At 43.9% G+C, this 17471-nt stretch overlaps 2 protein-coding genes across 2 annotated transcripts in view; one reads left to right on the forward strand and one right to left on the reverse strand.

The window, feature by feature from the left end:
- zzef1 (zinc finger, ZZ-type with EF hand domain 1) overlaps positions 1 to 15431 on the reverse strand; it is a 34716-nt gene extending 19285 nt beyond the window's left edge. The window contains exons 1-29 of the mRNA XM_014994708.2: positions 14877 to 15431; positions 14082 to 14226; positions 12542 to 12736; positions 12254 to 12437; positions 11957 to 12156; positions 10299 to 10509; positions 10114 to 10230; positions 9822 to 10000; positions 9182 to 9280; positions 9000 to 9091; positions 8623 to 8768; positions 6912 to 7017; positions 6218 to 6436; positions 5607 to 5698; positions 4969 to 5195; positions 4755 to 4888; positions 4491 to 4561; positions 4290 to 4404; positions 4042 to 4207; positions 3099 to 3220; positions 2881 to 3003; positions 2599 to 2768; positions 2424 to 2505; positions 2136 to 2337; positions 1834 to 1967; positions 1236 to 1476; positions 1060 to 1139; positions 899 to 989; positions 345 to 810 (exon numbers count right to left, since the gene is read on the reverse strand). Coding sequence (XP_014850194.2) covers positions 345 to 810; positions 899 to 989; positions 1060 to 1139; positions 1236 to 1476; positions 1834 to 1967; positions 2136 to 2337; positions 2424 to 2505; positions 2599 to 2768; positions 2881 to 3003; positions 3099 to 3220; positions 4042 to 4207; positions 4290 to 4404; positions 4491 to 4561; positions 4755 to 4888; positions 4969 to 5195; positions 5607 to 5698; positions 6218 to 6436; positions 6912 to 7017; positions 8623 to 8768; positions 9000 to 9091; positions 9182 to 9280; positions 9822 to 10000; positions 10114 to 10230; positions 10299 to 10509; positions 11957 to 12156; positions 12254 to 12437; positions 12542 to 12736; positions 14082 to 14226; positions 14877 to 15290 — 4823 coding nt within the window. The 5' untranslated portion in view covers positions 15291 to 15431. The remainder of the gene's footprint in view (positions 1 to 344; positions 811 to 898; positions 990 to 1059; positions 1140 to 1235; positions 1477 to 1833; positions 1968 to 2135; positions 2338 to 2423; positions 2506 to 2598; positions 2769 to 2880; positions 3004 to 3098; positions 3221 to 4041; positions 4208 to 4289; positions 4405 to 4490; positions 4562 to 4754; positions 4889 to 4968; positions 5196 to 5606; positions 5699 to 6217; positions 6437 to 6911; positions 7018 to 8622; positions 8769 to 8999; positions 9092 to 9181; positions 9281 to 9821; positions 10001 to 10113; positions 10231 to 10298; positions 10510 to 11956; positions 12157 to 12253; positions 12438 to 12541; positions 12737 to 14081; positions 14227 to 14876) is intronic.
- Positions 15432 to 15774: 343 nt separating this feature from the next.
- cyb5d2 (cytochrome b5 domain containing 2) lies at positions 15775 to 17469 on the forward strand. Its single transcript, XM_014994713.2, has 4 exons — positions 15775 to 16141; positions 16245 to 16385; positions 16920 to 17106; positions 17190 to 17469. The coding sequence occupies exons 1-4, from the start codon at positions 15886 to 15888 to the stop codon at positions 17362 to 17364; spliced, it is 759 nt and encodes a 252-aa protein (XP_014850199.1). The 5' UTR covers positions 15775 to 15885; the 3' UTR covers positions 17365 to 17469.
- Positions 17470 to 17471: the final 2 nt, after the last annotated feature.

A 17471-nucleotide genomic window follows, 5' to 3' on the forward strand; every position in this document is an offset into this window, starting at 1 on the left:
GTTTACATCCCAGGTCAGAAGTATGACGGCATTGTTCGGTTAGTTGTACTTGCTGTGCTACGCTAAATAAATGCACCGAGTTATTCAAGAACGTGTTTTGTTTCCACACCATGACAAAATGAACGTCCTCTCTCTTACTCTTGCTACCGTTTCTCATTCATTCTCGTCAACGTCTCCACCTAGTGGCATGGAGTAGTATTACACAACACTGACATTTTTCACTGATTAGTAGCGATCTATAACAAAAAGCTAGAAACGATTAGAAAAAGTGGCTATGGTGTCAAAACTAATATCTAACGTGACTTTTATGGACTTTACAGAACAATCTGGTGCTAATGGTGTACCTTGCTGTGGTGAGAGCCTGGTCCTTCATAAAGTTCAGGATGTGTTTGAGGATCGGGTAGCGCTCCTTGACAGAGGGGGTCATGTGGGATTCCTCCACGGAGCGACAGGACAGGAGGCGAAGGCGCGAGCGGCTGAACGGAGCTTTACGGGGGAACGTGGAGGGAGAGGCCGGCTCCCCGGCCGCCGGATGGGCGGGGAGGCTCTCCGTGGGGTCCTTGTGGCCCCGCATGCTCTGCTCGGAGGGCGAGGGGTTTGGGGGCTGAGAGGCGGACGGCTGACTCTGACTAAGTCTGCCGTCGACGGCCTCGTCAGGTAATCCCGGCTGCGGGGAGGCGGGCTGGAAGTCTCCTTCTGAGATCGAGCTTGAGCTGAGCAGAGTCGTTTTAGAGTCCCCAGCACCCTGACATGACTTTCCGCAAGGAGGGAAACGAAACAGTAGGAGGCTCTTCTCGATGCACATCTCAGCTGGGGAAAAAAAAAAAGACAGTGGCGACGATGAGCGAACGCTCTCCAAGAGACGGAAGTTCGGAATGAGATTATCTGGATTCCTTACCCAGAGAATCCATGGTAACTTCCTCTGGACTCCCGTCTTTATCATCGTAAATGTTCATTTTGCCAACAAGGTATCTCTGCTTCATCTCCAACTGAAAGGGGAAAAAATGCAATCAGGAGCAGTGATTTGATGCAGACACAAATCATGGGAGGAAAACTCACCATCCATGTTCTGATGCTGTCTGCCAGGAGGTAAACTTGCACAAAATCTTCACTCAGAAAGGACTTGCAGTCCTGATTAACTAGAGACGAAAAGGAGTGACACATCAGCTAGATTTAACCACAACAAGGTCCAACTATTGCTAGGAAACCTGACAGCCAATCAGAGCTAGCGCTACCATATGCCTTCAGGGCCTGGTTGAGGGCCGGGGTGTGGTACACCATGGCGGCCCAGATGGCGTTCACAGCCTGGTCCGTCTTTGCCCCGGCGACGATCTCGTTGCTCATGGAGTGCTTTCTGCAAGCCTGCACCAGGGTCCGCATTAGTTCTGCTTTATGCTCCGACGGTTCCTGTGAAGGGTTCCACCGTGCAAAGTCCTCAAGGAAGACCGAGATCTCATCCAAAACTGAGGCGTCCATCTACAAATCACCGGGACAAATAAAAGAGAACCGTCATTTATATCAACAACAACGCTAATCAATCATGGAAGACTGATGAAAATTTGGGGGTTTATGTTAAATATTAAGGGTACAATACATGCATCACTATGTGTTATTTAAAGTGAAGCAAGTATTAAAAACTGTGGGAAAGCACAGTTAATTTTGACCACTCAGAGCGCTTTACAGTCACATTCACCCATTCACACTCACACATTTATTTGGGGTTAAGTGCTTTGCCCAAAGGCAAGTCGACATGTGGCAGGAGGAACCTGGAATCGAACCTACAACCTTCCGATCACAAAACGACCACTCTACCCACAGTTCAGGCAGACTAACCTGGTCGGGGGCTTTTCTGGTGGGATTTGTCTCCCGTGTTTCACTCAAGCCGTGTCGTAGGATGGGCTTCCACAAAGGCGAAGCCTGAACGTGGGACATTTTTCCTGGCGGAAGCTCCTTCACGCTGCGGATCTCTGAAGAATAAGAAGAAGAAAAAGAAGAAGGAGAAGAAAAAGGAAAAGAAGAAGAAAAGAAGAGCAGAATACACAAAATGTAACTCTTCTGGTTTACACTTAAAAGTCAGCGTAACAACAATTGAAACAAAGCAACTGTGATCTTCCTGTTGGAGTTTTAAACCTCACCGTAAGGAGATTTCAGTGCCAGGGTTCTGGATGCAAGGCGGCCCATGAGGCGGGCCACCAGTAACTGCTGGTCTGACATCCAGGAAATGGTAATGTCTGGCAGACCCAGCGCCGTCACCGTGAACTTATATCCCCACTCGTTATTGCTGCTGTCAGAGTGGAACAGGAACTGCAGCTGAGGTCCAGCGTCAAACGTCACCTTCTGTAGGAGCGGAGAGACGGACAGGTAGCGGGACGAAGTGACAACAACTTTCTGCTCCGATAGTTACTCGGCTTCGGCTCGCTTACCTTTGGCCATTTCTCACTCCCGACCTTCATATCGTAGCGCACCTTCCCACCTCTGGAGTCTGTGAACTCTAGATAGTCGTATCTGTGAGGATCAAGAGGAAACGCTGAGTGAGACGCTGTCACAAAGAGTTTCCCCAAACAGATGTGTGGGAAGGCGTTGCAGTGCATCGGCGACCTCTTCTCCGTCTCGCAGCGTTCGTCAAACTCCACCTCGAAGGAGGTGGCGCCGGGACAAGCGAAGACAGTGGTCTCATGCTGGCTGTTCTCGTAGTTGTGGGGAGACTCCATGTTCCACGTCCGGAGCACCACTGGTTTCTGAGGCTGGTGGGAGCTCTCCTGATCCACCTTCAGTCGTTATAAACGACAATAAAGTTCAGCTACTGAGTCGGATTAACAACAACATCGCAGCTGAATTCACGACGCATTTCCACCTATATTTTGCGTACGACAGACTCGCCTTAGAGAAGATGTCTCCTGTGTCGCTTGACAGCCTTTTGAGGAGCTCGACCAACGAGGAGAAGCTCTTCAGCAACACGCTGTGTGGGATGTCCAACGAACACAGCTCCAGGAGGAAAATCATCTGGCAGGAGACGAACAAACGTTAGCTAAATGCTTTGGTAAAAAGTCGGTTACGTATGAGAGTGAATAAAATTCAGGAGACAAAGAACTCGTTACCAGCTGTCTGAAGATGGTGGCCAGGATGGAGCTGCCCAGTTTGTTGTTAATTTCGCTGCTGGTGAACCTCTCGAGCAGGGAGCCCAGCACGGCCTGGACGCTTCCCAAGAACTGATCCACATCTGGAGGAACATGTTCATGAGAGGAGCGATGAACGTCTCTGGTCACATTCGGGGTCTCTGCAGGTTTCAGCAACTCAAACGTAAAAGTGCGTTCACACCAAATGCGTCTAACGCTTCAAAAGTCCGACGTGTGTGCGCATTGAATGCAGATGCTTGACATTTTGCTCAACACCTCGCGCTTTTTTGCGTCAGGCGTGTCTGGTTTACATTCAAAGTCTATGTGGAGGCGCATCGAGGCGTTGTTTTCAGTTGCCGGCCTATTTGTCAGATGCGTCGAATGCTCCAAACACTTCAAATCGTGCTACGGTACACCCGCAAAACTCCCCGCAACGGGTCCTCAACCCGCCTCCCCACACACTTTGAATGTAAACCAGATGCACCCGACGCTCTAAACGTGTTTTGTGTGAACGCACCATAAGACTTTAAGACCATTATGAATGCAATTTAAGACTTCTATCACAACAGAAATGTACAAAAAATAAATTAATCTCTTGTATCTATACATACACAAGCACACATACATATGGACAACTATTCAGGAAGAAATTATACTGATGAGATCAACTATAGACATCTTTTAAACACATTTCAGAGATTTTAAGGCCTTAATTTGAGATACATGAATTTTAAGACTTTTTAAGGATGTGCAGACACCCTTACATTAAATAAATCATTTATTATTCTGATTAGACTTTACTGCACACCCTTGAAACAAGCAGCGCTCATTACTGTTCCTCTATGAATCCGTTTGTGCAGCACTGCGTTGGAAATTAAACGAAGCCGTCCCGTTTCAAAAATGCAGCCCTGTTAAAACGGCTCACATCTTAGAAGGATGTCTCTGGCCAGGTCACATGCGGTGGGTGTGGAAGTTCCCCCTTTGAGCTGCAGGTAGCACCAGGACAGCAGGCTGCCCTGCAGAGCCCAGAACAGAGACAGCAACACCTTCCTGCTGGCTCCGGTCTTCCCATCCACCATCATCACCTCACACTGAAAGACCGAACGTTCGTTAAAGAATGTTCGATTTGATGCAGTAGATCTTTCAAAGTGAGTAACGAAAGTCTGAAGTCACCTCTCTCGATGCGACGAGTAGCAGCGTCTCCATGACTACCAGTATGGGGCTGATGTCGAAGTCTGACGGCGCTCCTTTGGGGGGAAGCAGGAGAAGGCCGCTTGGATCCTGGTTACTGAGCAAAGACAAGCACACCTGTTGCTGATATCATCTCATGTGTGAGTAAAATACATACAGGTGTGTTTGGATACCTGTTCTTACCTGAAATAATTACAAAGAGACTCGAACGTCACCTTCACCGACTCTGGCTGATCATCTTCAGTGATGTTTTTCTGTAAAGACAGCAGATTAGGATTACTACGCCTGCTATATGAATACCAATCAGAAATAAATAGCGCTTTATAAATAGGTTTATATATTATGGGAGTTTAATTTCTTCTAGAAAACAGTTAAAAGCAATGAAGCGGGATTTTTTTAGATTCCAATTTTAGCTGCAGTAAGAGGGAAAAAAACAGTGAAACTTGCCATCATGTGGAAGAGCTTGTCCCGCCTGTTGAGTTTATCAGGGAAGAAAACAGCAGCTCCGTTCAGAATGGCCTTTACCGCTTCTTTGTGCAAAATGGTCTCCATTACAGTCTCTCCTTCTGGACCGTCCACAACTAAAACACAAGAATTATGGCTGTCAAACGCCGCCGACCCTGACGACCCCCTCCTGCATGACTTTGACTCTTGTTCTTACCGTGGCAGAGGTGAGTGTAGAGCTCCGACACAGCCTGAGCGGAGACGCTCTGAGAATCTCCACTGCTGGATGTAGATGGACCTGCTGCTGCTGCTGCAGAGGCACATTCTTCTGGTCTTTTACTCTCCTCTGCGTCCTGGAGCTCGGTCGGGTTGGGCAGCATGGGGAAACAGTTCTGCATCAACTGGAGCAGGAGGACTCTGCTCTTCAACACCTCCTCTCCCTCACTGCAACACGGAGATTACCAACAACTAAGAGCCCAACACTCTCACTCTGACGGCGTCGGGCTGAAACGATTAATCGGATTCATTGTGACGAATCCAATTATTTGCTGAAGAACGCAGTCGGAGCAACAATAATGCCAAAACTGCACACGAAGTGCATACATTTTGATGTAAAGTCAAGCAGAAAGGGCAGAGCTTTGCACATGTTGATGTTAGGAGGAATTTTTTTTTTTTTAGCTGCAGATTTACACCAAAAGAATGTTGTGCTATTACATTTTAGGCATATATATTGCATGACGGCTGATGGCTTAAAAGCGGCGTTCAATGTGCCAGCAGGCAAGAACCTCGCAAAATCGGTGCACCTCGTGTGTTTACGGGTCGCAAATAAGCACCAGAGGTAATCTGACTACTCACATCTCCCTGAGTTTGTTGTAGAAGTTCCAGAAAAGGTTAAGGCTGAGACCACTGAAGTCCAGAAGATACTTCTGCTTGAAGTGTGAGGCATCCTGCAGACACAAGCGAACACAGTTGAGTCAATCTGATCAAACGAGTGGAAAGCCTGCAGTGTCTCCTCAAAGCCACTAGAGGGCAGAGGAACTGAATATGAGCAAATAAATGAGCACAGAGGAAGGGAAATCACACATTCCGGCTTGATTACATGCTACTTTAGCCAGAATAAAACAAACATATTTCTCTTTGGATTTGTTCTTAGTGTTTCTTTGTGGAAATTGAGGAGATTTCTCATGAACAGACATTGCTGTTCAGAAGTGTTGAGTCATCCCTGAACGCATTCATTCGTCTCTCCAACAACGACTCAGACGACTTTCTTTTAAAGTGGTCCGGATCAATAGCCGTCCAGGCTTCCTGGAAGTCTTTCAAACATTTTCTGAGGAAAACCTCCTTCCTCTTTCATTTCCACATCTCTATGAAATGATTTCCAAAGGACAGCTGCTCTGTTTATAATACAGTGAAGATCGATTACACCCAAAAATGCAACTTAAATACAGCAGGCGGTGCTACGTTACCATGTCTCGTGTGAGCTGCTGTATGAAGAAAAGGGTTTTATTGAGAAGACAAAGGCCCGTGACTCCATTTTGGTCAAGGGCGTCTCCCTGTCCGCCGAGGTCGTCCAGGTCGACGAGCCTCTCCGTTCCTGGGCACAGGTAGCCGCTGAAGCTGAGGTTCTGCACGCCTAGCCGCTCGGCCGAGTCCTGCCTGGTGCAGAGGAACTTCACCATCAGGAACTGAGAAGACAAAACAATGAGATGTTGATGCTACCAAGTCTGAAACGATAACAAATTTTGAAATTGTCCCAGGAATGACTGCGATAAACGATAACATTATTGTTTCGACACCATTTTTAACTGATATAATGGTGGGGGGCAGAGCAATGTAAGTCAAAGACTAAGAAAGGGTGGAACTGGAAGACATTTTAAATATCCAAAATAAACACGGCAACCAAAAGCAATAAAAAGGAAATAAAAACCACACAAACAAAACGAATAATGAAATCTGTAAGCAAAACTGCCCTTCAAAAAATATTATTAATCAGAATGGAAATTACTGAATCATTCATTGATTAACAAGCTTAGGCATAACACAGCCAATCTATGCTAACCAGTGCAAAAATAGGATTAATGAAGAGCAAAGAAGTTGGGAGGAAACAGAAAAAGTACATAAAAAGTTTTAAACGGCATCAGCGAACGGACTGGCCGGTACCTTAGCAACGCGACACTGCTGCAGCTTGATCTCCACATCATTCCAGTCCTCTTCAAGTTCAAACCAGCCAATCGGCTCATCCTCACTCTGCGCCGACATCTTCCCGCTGCAGGTAACGTGACAGAGAGACTTAAAGGTAATAAACTACACAGACCTCCCATGAAGACACTCATGGCATTAAGGGACATACAGCAGTGTGACAAAGTGTTTACCTCCTTACAGATTTATTTTCTTCTTGCATTTTTTTGTCACGCTTAAAAATTGTATTAGCAGACAGAAACAACACGAGCGAACATAAAAAGTGACTTTCAAACAATAATTTCATTTATTCAAGGGGGGGAAAAAAGCTACCCACACCATCCTGTTCCTCTGGGAAAACAATTGGCTCTTTGTTAAATCATGAATTAACTTTGATTAAACTACATTTCCTAGAAAGCTGAACTCAATTTCACAAGCCAAACCCAGGCCTGGATATTCCCTGATGAATCATTTAAATATAATAAATCATTTAGTGAGATATTTAATAAGATATATGTACATGCAAATAATTTAAATAGAACCACTCTGGTGGAGGAAAGATCTAAAATAGAAAGATATTGTATAGAACGTCAAAAACAGCACTGACATTTATGAGTCTGGAAAAGACATTTTGAAGACGAACTATTCAGTGAACTCAGTGAACTACTTGTTACATTTCTTCATTACCTATTTTACATTGGCTTTTATACTCCTACTTGCACTGACTGAACAAATTAAAGTTGTATTTTTTTTTACATGTTTGACGAAGCTTGTGAAGCAATTGGTGGATTTAAACGTTACTGTGCTGGTGCAAAGTTATCAAAATATATTTCACAAATAAAAATTATGGCTGCATCAATATGAACATTTGGACTGATTGTGATCAACTACTACTCACACAGAGGTTGACTGTGTGACTAATTAAGTGTTATTTAGTTGTGTCAGAATATGGGCTAAAAAAAAGCACACCGCACTTTTCACACATTTACTTGCAAACAACTCAGAAAACCACATATTTTACTTCAGCTTCACGATTACACAACAGCTTTTCACATTCAATTCCCTTTTGAATAACTGAAACTTGTGTTAGTAATACGAAAAATTTTAGGGTAATTTTAGGGTACATTTAATTTGAAGGGGGGTGAATAAGACTGACATGACACCGTCATAAACATGACATAACACATGTCATGAACATGAATAAGCCTTCATGAATATTTATGACTGTTGTCATAAACCGTCATTCGGTAAATTATGACACTTTTAATACAAAGTTGACATTATTCAAAATGTCTTTGTTATGACAACTTGACATTAACCAGGAAATCATTACTGATATAAATTTGTTATAAAAGTTTTACTGATTGCACTTTAAAAATTAGGTAACTTTATGTTACTAAAGGTAAAGTTTAAACAGTAATGATTTCCTGGTTAATGTCAAGTTGTCATAACAAAGACATTTTGAATAATGTCAACTTTGTATTAAAAGTGTCATAATTTACCGAATGACGCTTTATGACAACAGTCATAAATATTCATGAAGGCTTATTCATGTTCATGACAGGTGTTGTGTCATGTTTATGAAAGTGTCATGACAGTCTTATTCACCCCCCTTCAAATAAAGTGTTACCGATTTTAGATAGTTGTGAACAGTTTTGTAAAAGAAAAATAAAAAACGAGGAGAAATCCTCACCTGTCCTGTACAAACTCTTTGTAGTCCTTGTAGTTCCACGAGTCAAACTTTTTGAACCTCTTGAAATGCTTCTCTGCATCAAAAGATTCCTCCTCCATGTACGCAAACACCAAGCCACATTTAGCGCCGATCGCTCCTTTTCGCACCTGATCACATCGACAACAACGCAAAAGAATAATCAACACCCAATCACGAGTTATATTTCAATCAAATACCTCAACATTAGGGGATTTAGTTAATTTTAAAATGCTATTATTTACGTTTAAAGCAAGAAAGAGATCATGTGCTATAAGAAAACGTGTTTGTGAATTAATGAGTGAGTGAATAAAATGACTGATTGACTCTCTTATTAAACGTGTGAAATGGTGCCGTCTTACTTTGATCTTCATCTGCGTGACCTGGAAGTTGCTCTGGTCCTCCGTGGACAGGATGACGCTGGCTTTCTTCCTGCCGCTTTCTGTGAGGAAACCTGGACAAACAAAAAAAAAAGACAGAAACATCCCGCTGACACATGAGCGCATGTTCCTTCATTTCCAGACTGAGTTTGGTGCTGCTGTACCATCTCCAGTGGAAGACTCTGTGAGCATGTTCTCCGGTCCCGACTTCTCCTCTTTGCTCTTGACGTCGCAGGCCTGCAGGTGGAGCTGGAGGGGCTTTCCTGCAACGAGTCGCAGTTTGGTTGAAATAAACGCCGTCGTCCCTTCAGAAGATGCACATGCGAAGAAGGGGTTCTGCAGATTTCGAGCACTCAAATTTAAGACCTTTATAAAACCATTGTGAATTAAATTTAAGACCTGTGTCACAGCAGAAATTTGCAAAAGAAATTATGTTTCACGCAGTAGTAGTGCCAGGTTTTTGTGCACACAGGTCGGCAACATAATTGAGCCAATAGCAAAGACGAACGTCATCCAGCCAACTGGCGATAAATTTACAATTACTCACGATAGATGCAAAAAAGCTAGCTAGCAAAGGGTATGTTAGTAGCCAATTAGCAGTGGCTGCTTCTGTTTTTTTGAATCTGTATGTTTTTTTGTCTCCTCTTATTAAGCCCAGTAAAGACACAAATATAGCCGAAAAACATACAAGATTACATTTTCTAAGAAAATGAAGACATTTAATTTTAGACATAAATTTAAGACTTTTTAAGGATGATAAGGAATAACATGCAAGTCAGAAAGGTGAAGGATAAGCCAAATTACCGTTACGATAAAGCAATCGCAGCCTGACAGACGCCATGGAGACGATGAGTGAGGAGGCCTTGTACTTGGTCTGTAGACAATCACTGATGCAGGACAGGGCCTGGAGTATTTTGGCCACGCTGCCTCTGGCCAGGGCAAAGGCCAAGAGAGTCATTTCTGCGTCAGGGCTCACACAACAGCTGGAAAAAGCAAAACCCAAAGTGGTATCAATAGAATGATCACACTGCAGCTGAAGAAGATGGAAAGATGAACGTTTAAAAAATAAAAATAAAAGAAAGAAACAGCAGCTCACTTTGCAATCCTGAGGAGAAAGCCGTCCACTTCCTCCAGGATGTTCAGGGAGAAGAACTTGGGGAACTCTGTGGACGATGGCGTTAGCGACAGCGGCGGCATGTGCTGTAAGGCTTTCCTGAGGGGAAAAAGAACAGTTTTACAAACAAGTTTTTTTTGTTTTTTTTTTACATGTCTGCATCTTACTGTGTGCTTTGGAGGACGGTGTGAGCCAGAGCTGGGTTCGTCTCCATCGACGCGGTGACCAGGGACGTGAGCAGAGACAGGTACCAGATGGCCGAAGCGTCCGAGACGGACACCTCTTTACTCTTGGTGATCTGATAACCCAGCGTCTTCAGTCCATGGATGCGCGTGTCGCATCCGTCGCTCAGGCATCGCTTGATGTTTATTTGGACGTCTGGGGATTGTTCGGGAAGAATCGCGGTTAGCCGAGTGACGGAACACGTGTGAAAAGAAAATTTAAAATCCCCTTCAGTTAACACCTGATAATCTAATCCAGGGATCTGCTGCCTGCATCTACAGAGAAAAATGTGACTCTTAAGCCCTTCACAGTGGTTCTTAATAACTTAAAATAAAGAAGAAAGAAAAAAAAGCACTGAGCAACATTTTTGAAAACAGAGCTAAAAAAAGGCTACATTTTGCAGTTTTTTTAAATGAAATATCTGAATAGAATTTCCACAACAAAAATACAGAAATTAGTCAATATCTGCATAATCCCCTCATTTTCATTTGGTAATTAGATCCCAAACTAAGTTCTTAATTCATTTTTTTTAATTTTATCTTTATCGGTTCCCAATAAAGCAAAATTTACACATCATATAGTCATAATATCGTATTTCCAATTTTAATACTTAGGAAGAAAAGTAGCTGCGTGCAACATGATAAATAAAACAACGGCTGCAACTCTTATTTCTCAGAGGAAGATTACAACATTAAAGTTCTTGTTTCTACAAAATTGTAACAAAAAAGGTTTCTGTAAGGTGAATTCTAAAAATAGAAGTAAAACTGTCATTCTTCGATACAACTAGAAAAGCACATTTTCTAGAATAGTCATTTATAATTAGAACCCATTCTTTTCTAAAGTCTCTTGCAGCACTAGATAAATCTTATGGCTCATTGGACTGTAGAGGTTGCTGACCCCTGACCTTTCCCCAGCTATACTTTCAAGAGAAACGCGCCATTTGAGATTTTAATAATCACAACAGCACAGTCATTCTCCCACAATAAATGCTCCAAAACTACTTTTATTTCACGATAATCCCATCTGCAAACAGGTTTAGGTTGCAGAACGCCCTGAGCTCGTCTTACTCAGCCCTGAGCTCTTTGCAGGGTAATAACCATGCAATGCAATTTGAACTATGCAAAGGAAGTAAATGCATAGTTCAAGTTTATTACCGTGTGTGTTCTGTGCCGACGTCTGACAGCTGCATGCTTCTTTTCCTCGACTGTTATCAAGTCACGTACGGCTTTTTGCAAAAATATTCAACCCCCTCTGGATGTTTTCACATTGACAAATAATCTGTTCTGTGTATTTTATTAATTTTTTTTTTTATGTGATTAACCAAGAATAGAAATTTAGTTTCTTATGAAATGGAGTAAAACATTTACATGTGTTTGAGTTTTATAGCTATTGCTATATATTATTGTCGAAGTAGCTCTCTAGTAGCTTTGCTTTTTATTTTTATTTTTAAAGCATTGAAAGGAATATGCATACTATCGGCAAATATCGGAGCGCGGCTTTAGCGGCAGTATAAATATCGGAAATTAGCTGGAGGGTTCATATCGGTTCAACCCTCGTTTTTGTTTTTCTTTCTTTATAACGGAGAATAAAGACGGGCTCTCACAGGGGTGGGTGATGTTGGCGTTCTCCAGCAGAGCCACGTAGCCGGTGACGTTGCTGGGGATGCGGATGTCTCTGATCTCCTGCAGGGAGAGCCGCGTCTTCCCCACAGACACCGAGACCAGCTGAGGCATGTAGCTGTGGTCGTTGGAAGCCACGGCGATGGCCAGACGTCTCAGAACCACGTCTGGCTTCAGCTTCAGTCTGGGAAGTGCAAGAGAGAGTGCAAGAAAAAAAAAAAACTTAGAAGAGTCACGACTGGACGGTTTCAGGACCGCAGAGTCAGAGTCGCACTTTTCACCTGATCCAGTGTGAGCGCGCGCTGCCGTCCGACTGCCAGAAGGACGACGTTTCCCCGTTTGTCATCTTGTAGATCTCGGAGACGTTGGAGGACGCTTCTATCGTGCTGTAGCACTGTGTGACCACCTTGACTTTATCCACGTCTGGGTCGCGATCCAGCTCTGCTCTGTACTGGATGTCTAAATCTGAAAGGAAGCGACTCCAGTCGGGACAAACTTCTGCCACAGCGGCCAGGAAGCGAAGATGCATCGCGTCTCTAATTCTTAGACCACCTCACTCTGTCACTCACCTTTCTCCTTCTGCAGGAGAAATTCCAGGAAGTCTTGAACCACGCTGGACCTCATGGTGCAGATGCTGTTGTAGCCCTCTAAAATCGGGAACGGGATGGCACTGCTGGGAATGCGATTCCTGTGGAGGAACTTAAGGATCTTAGAGGCGTGGGCTCCTAATCGGTCTTTGCTCTTTGAGAAGATGTCGACGAAACCTGTAGGAAATAAAAACAAAGCAAATAAGAAACAAAACAATTAAACAAGAGTCTGACTTCAGGCAAATGGTGTCCAGGCATATACAGAACTTCATAGATTTAGTGTAGCAAATACTAACAGAATCAACTATTAAGTCCAAACAAGAGAAGAAAAAAGAAACAAAAAAAATACACATAATCACCATCATGACAGTTTCAAATATTTAAGTCCTTTTATAGTTTTCAATCATTCTATGTTTTAATTCCCTCCTAAACTGTGTTATGGTATAGTCAGTTTACGATCTTCTGGTAAACTACATTAGCTAAATAGCTAAAATTAATTCAGAGCATCTCTGAAGAGCAACTTCCAAGTCTTGCAACAGGTTCCGAATCAGATTTAGTTCTGGACTTTGACTGGGCCATTTCAACAAATTCATGTGTTTTGATCTAAACCCTTAAATCGGGTCCCTGGCTGTGGGTTTGAGGTTGTCGTCTAGCTGAAAGCTCACGACCCTTTTGCAGCCTCCGACATGCTTTCTTTCAGCGTTGTCCTGTAATTATCCCCACCTGCCATAAACTCTGACTAGTTTCCCTGTTCCTGTTGAAGAAAAGAGTCGCTACAGCATGATGATGCCACCACCATGTTTTTACAGCCAAGGTGGTGCGTTCAGGGTGATGTGCGGTGTTAAGTTTTGCATGCATGAAAGATGTTCAATCGTTCTCTCATTTAACCACCTACTTCCACATGATTGCTCTGTTCCCTCGTGAGCTCGAGTCAAAACTTTAAACTGAACCTTTCAGTGTTTTCTCCAACAGATTCTCCAATCTGTAGCAGCTCCTACAGAGTCTCCACGGGGCTCACGGCTGCTTCTCTGAATAACATCCAAAATTCACAGCCAGCCAAATTTAGGATGAGAGTCAAGTCTTGGGAGTTGTGTCAAAATCTTATATTTTTTTTTTTTTGGATAACAATTTTAAACTTTAAAATGTTGGGTAACATATCAAGTCTTTTCGAGTCTAATTCAAGTCCCGAGTCATTGGTGTCAAAAGTTGAGTCAAAAGTCGAGTCAAAAGTTTTTGACCATTTTTTTCTTTTTCTTTTTTTTTCTTTTTTTTTTTTTACAAATGAAGTCATAACATGAAGGACTTGAGTCAAGTCATGTAAACTCGAGTCCACATCTCTGGTATTTGACAGGTTAACTTTGAAAGTAGCTGGTGGCAATGGTGTCACGAAATCATGCCACACTTTTCAGAATATTTAAACAGACATCAGTTTAAAAAAAATACATTGAATTTTAGGGCTGTAATGAAGAACGTAGTAGGTGCAGGTGTGTGTGTGTGTGTGTAAACAAATTCCCAATCTTACCTGGTGTGAGGGAGCACGCTTGGAGCTGTCGTATCACATGACTCAATTCTCCCTGAAGATTAGCTCCGTTGGAGTTCTTCAGAGCAATCAGCATGCTCTCTATGTCCACCACTCCATCCCCCTCTGCATCAAACTGTCCAAACGCCTGCGATCGGGGAAACAGAAGGCGACACACCCTTACACTCTGACACAAATCAATCCCATCACAACACACAACAAACGCATGCAAATACAATTCCTAGAACTCACAACTGAATTACCCCTACATGCATAATGGATTAAAGTACTTCTTTTGAAAGTGTAGCTATATGCAACATACATTTAAGGGAAGCAGATAGCAGCGATGTGTTTGTGTGTTGTGCCTGAAGGAGTCAGTGCGCCGCTCACTACTTTTAACACATGAAAGATGGTCTTTGTCTGCCCACACAGAGTCAAATATGCAGACTGAGGCACAAACTTATCACACACCACCTGGCTGTCAGCGCACAACAAGGCAGCAACAAAGAGACCAGCACTGAAAACAACTGAGACAATAACCCTGACAAGTAAAAGTAACAACATCACAGCTGTTCAGTGCGCACTCTGCAAACTACATGACTTGATTTCTGCTCCTCTCCCTACAATCAGAGAAGCTGATTAGTCACTATGGATGGGCGCGGTGCCGCTATCAGCAGTTCACCTCTTATACCTGCGTCAAAAAGTGTCAAAACACCTGATATACATGTCATGTCACAAATGACAGCAATGTTTTTTTTTCTGTTGTTGTGTTTTTTTCGCTTTCAAAAACGTATGTACCTCTTCACATTCATTTCTGGGAGCATCTCTGCTCTCCAACATTTCGCAGAACTGTTCCACATTGACGGACTCCTCGCCGCGGTTCAACCGGTCCTCCAGCCACCGTATCAGGACGCCCTCGTTACCGGACAGGACGGACTCGTGAATGGTGACCCCCGAGTCGCTGACACGGGCGGCCGCTTCTCTTAGTTTCACTTGCTCCAAAAGGAACGCGGGGCTAGGTGGTCCCTCGGTGGCGGCGGGAGGGTTATTCGATCCCCTTCCGCTTCGCCCAGACCCGGTGCCTCCGCTGCCTCCGACAGCACCGCCAATGGCCGCAGAGGCCAGGTTGTCTTCCGCGAAACCGGGACTCTCCGTCTCTATGTCCTCCTCGTCGCCGCTCCCTCCACCACAGCCACTCTCTGCGTTCCCCATGTTCGTCTGACCCACCTTGGGTTCCCCCTAAAAGTTCCCACGGCCTCCGCTGGTGTCGGTTTTGAAGCGGCCGTGCTTTACCGGGGTCCGTACACAGACCTCTGTAACGTCAACCTACAGCCAGAACTCCGCTACGCTCTACTACCGCATTCACGCACTGTACGTCAACTTGGCTGAAAAGAGACGTCCTCTGCGTATCTCGGCTGCGCAGGCGCCGTGCTGTCAGCACCACCATCAGGTCCCACCATTCTCAGTCCTCTTCCGGTTCATAAACTCTTTTCTCTCTGCCCCAGACGCCTAACCCATACGTAACCTTGACACATAATCCTGACCTCTTCCACAAACACAACATTTAACATAACTTATACTAAAATTAATTGTTTTTATTCTCTTCGTAGTCGCAAACTGGAGGATAACTTGGACAGTTTGTTGCGCATGCGCTATTTTACATAAACTGTTGGGAACCTTTTGAGTTCCTCGGCTGCGCACGCGCTTTGCTGTCTGTTATCACGGAAGCACCTGCTTCGTCACTGTTCATTCTAAAAGGCATGAAGTGATGTAAGTAGATGGATAACTCAACAGGCTCCAAATAAACATGCTGAGATACGCGCTGGGCGCGTGTTTGTCTGTTTTAGTGGCAGTGCTGTTTTTTCCACCTGACTGGTCCGGTGGTTGGGGAGGGGAATCACAGAAGGTGGCCCCGGCGCGGCTCCTGAGCAGGAGTGACCTGTCTCTGTACGACGGAGAAAAGGGCAGCAGAGGCCTGTACTTGGCCATTCTGGGCCAGGTTTTTGATGTACACAAAGGACACAAGCATTATGGACCCGGGGGTGGTTATCACTTTATGGCAGGTGATGCCACTCTTCAAATTGAGTCTACAGTATTATTAAGCTAGGACCACTTTATTATTAAGTAGTACGCTGTATGTTGTGTTGAACGCCTCTGTATTTTCAGGGAAAGATTCCTCCTTGGCTTTTATCACAGGAGATTTCACAGAAAGTGGCCTTACGGATGACGTCTCCAGTTTGTCTCCGCTGGAGGTGGTGGCCCTTTATGACTGGATGGATTTTTATCACAAAGAATACCAGCATGTTGGTAAGGATCTTTACCATTTAAGCCTCTCGTTTTCATCCTCCTCTTCAGGTGTTTTTAGCGTAATCAAAATATATTTTTTCCCCATTACCACCCATTGCGACGGGATTCAGCTGAAGATCCACCAAACACAACACGGACCACAAGACTGATTTGTTATTGTGGATTTTCTAACATTTTCCTGCCGTGAAATGGGGTTTTTAAGCACACTGGGTAAATTCTCCAAAGGGTCGAAGTGAAGGCTTTGGGAAGACCTTCATCACTACTTACAAAAACAGCTATATGTTGGGAATTATTGTCCTATTTAAATGGAAAACTGTAGTTTATTCAATTTAACACATTTTGATCTTAATAGTCACCCTTCAATACAGTTTTATTTATTTGTAATAATCCATCCTTTTTTCTTTTTTTTTTTGCATCCTCCGGACAAAGCTAGTTGATACTTCCTGACTTACAAAGTTCAATTGCCTTCTTTGAATTGCACATTTAGGGTTAGGGTCAAATCATCTCTCTACAGTACGTTGCGCTGAATTTCAGGGTTGGTAGTGGGACGGTTCTACGATGAGACTGGACAGCCCACAGCGGCCCTGCTGGAGGTCGAAGCCTCGCTAGCAGAGGGCCAGAAACTGAAGGCCCAATCAGAAGCCGAGAAGATTCTCTTTCCTCCTTGCAACGCCGAGTGGAGCTCTAGTAGGGGCAAAAGAGTCTGGTGCTCTACTAAAAGGTATGGAAACACTTCAGACCTGTTGTCTCATTATGAAATTTGAAAAATGTAATGTTCCTCCCCCACCCGTCCTCCCAACGCAGCGGTGGAGTGAAAAGAGACTGGACTGGCGTACCACGAAAGTTCTTCTCCCCAGGTTCCGGTCATACACGGTGCGTCTGTGTCAAAGATCCATCTGCAGCAGCAGATCATCCCAGCATGCAGAAATATGACGGCTGCCCTTCAGATGCTGAGTCATGCATGATGGGAGACAACTAAGAACAATGGGCCCCAATTCATTCCCAAACCTTTTTATATATTTATATATATATATATATATATATATATATATATATCAAACAGAATAAAGACATTTTACTGCACGG

The sequence above is a fragment of the Poecilia mexicana genome, unplaced genomic scaffold, assembly GCF_051168715.1.
Source record: "Poecilia mexicana isolate PSO_F unplaced genomic scaffold, ASM5116871v1 scaffold_14, whole genome shotgun sequence".
Classification (NCBI taxonomy): domain Eukaryota; kingdom Metazoa; phylum Chordata; class Actinopteri; order Cyprinodontiformes; family Poeciliidae; genus Poecilia; species Poecilia mexicana.

What these genes read in the sequence shown, in the direction of transcription:
- cyb5d2 (XM_014994713.2), top strand. Translation starts at nt 15,886, where the DNA reads ATGCTGAGATACGCGCTGGGCGCGTGTTTGTCTGTTTTAGTGGCAGTG. An exon ending in TGGTTATCACTTTATGGCAG is followed by an intron (nt 16,142 to 16,244) that starts GTGATGCCACTC and finishes CTGTATTTTCAG; the next exon opens with GGAAAGATTCCTCCTTGGCT. An exon ending in GTCTGGTGCTCTACTAAAAG is followed by an intron (nt 17,107 to 17,189) that starts GTATGGAAACAC and finishes CTCCCAACGCAG; the next exon opens with CGGTGGAGTGAAAAGAGACT.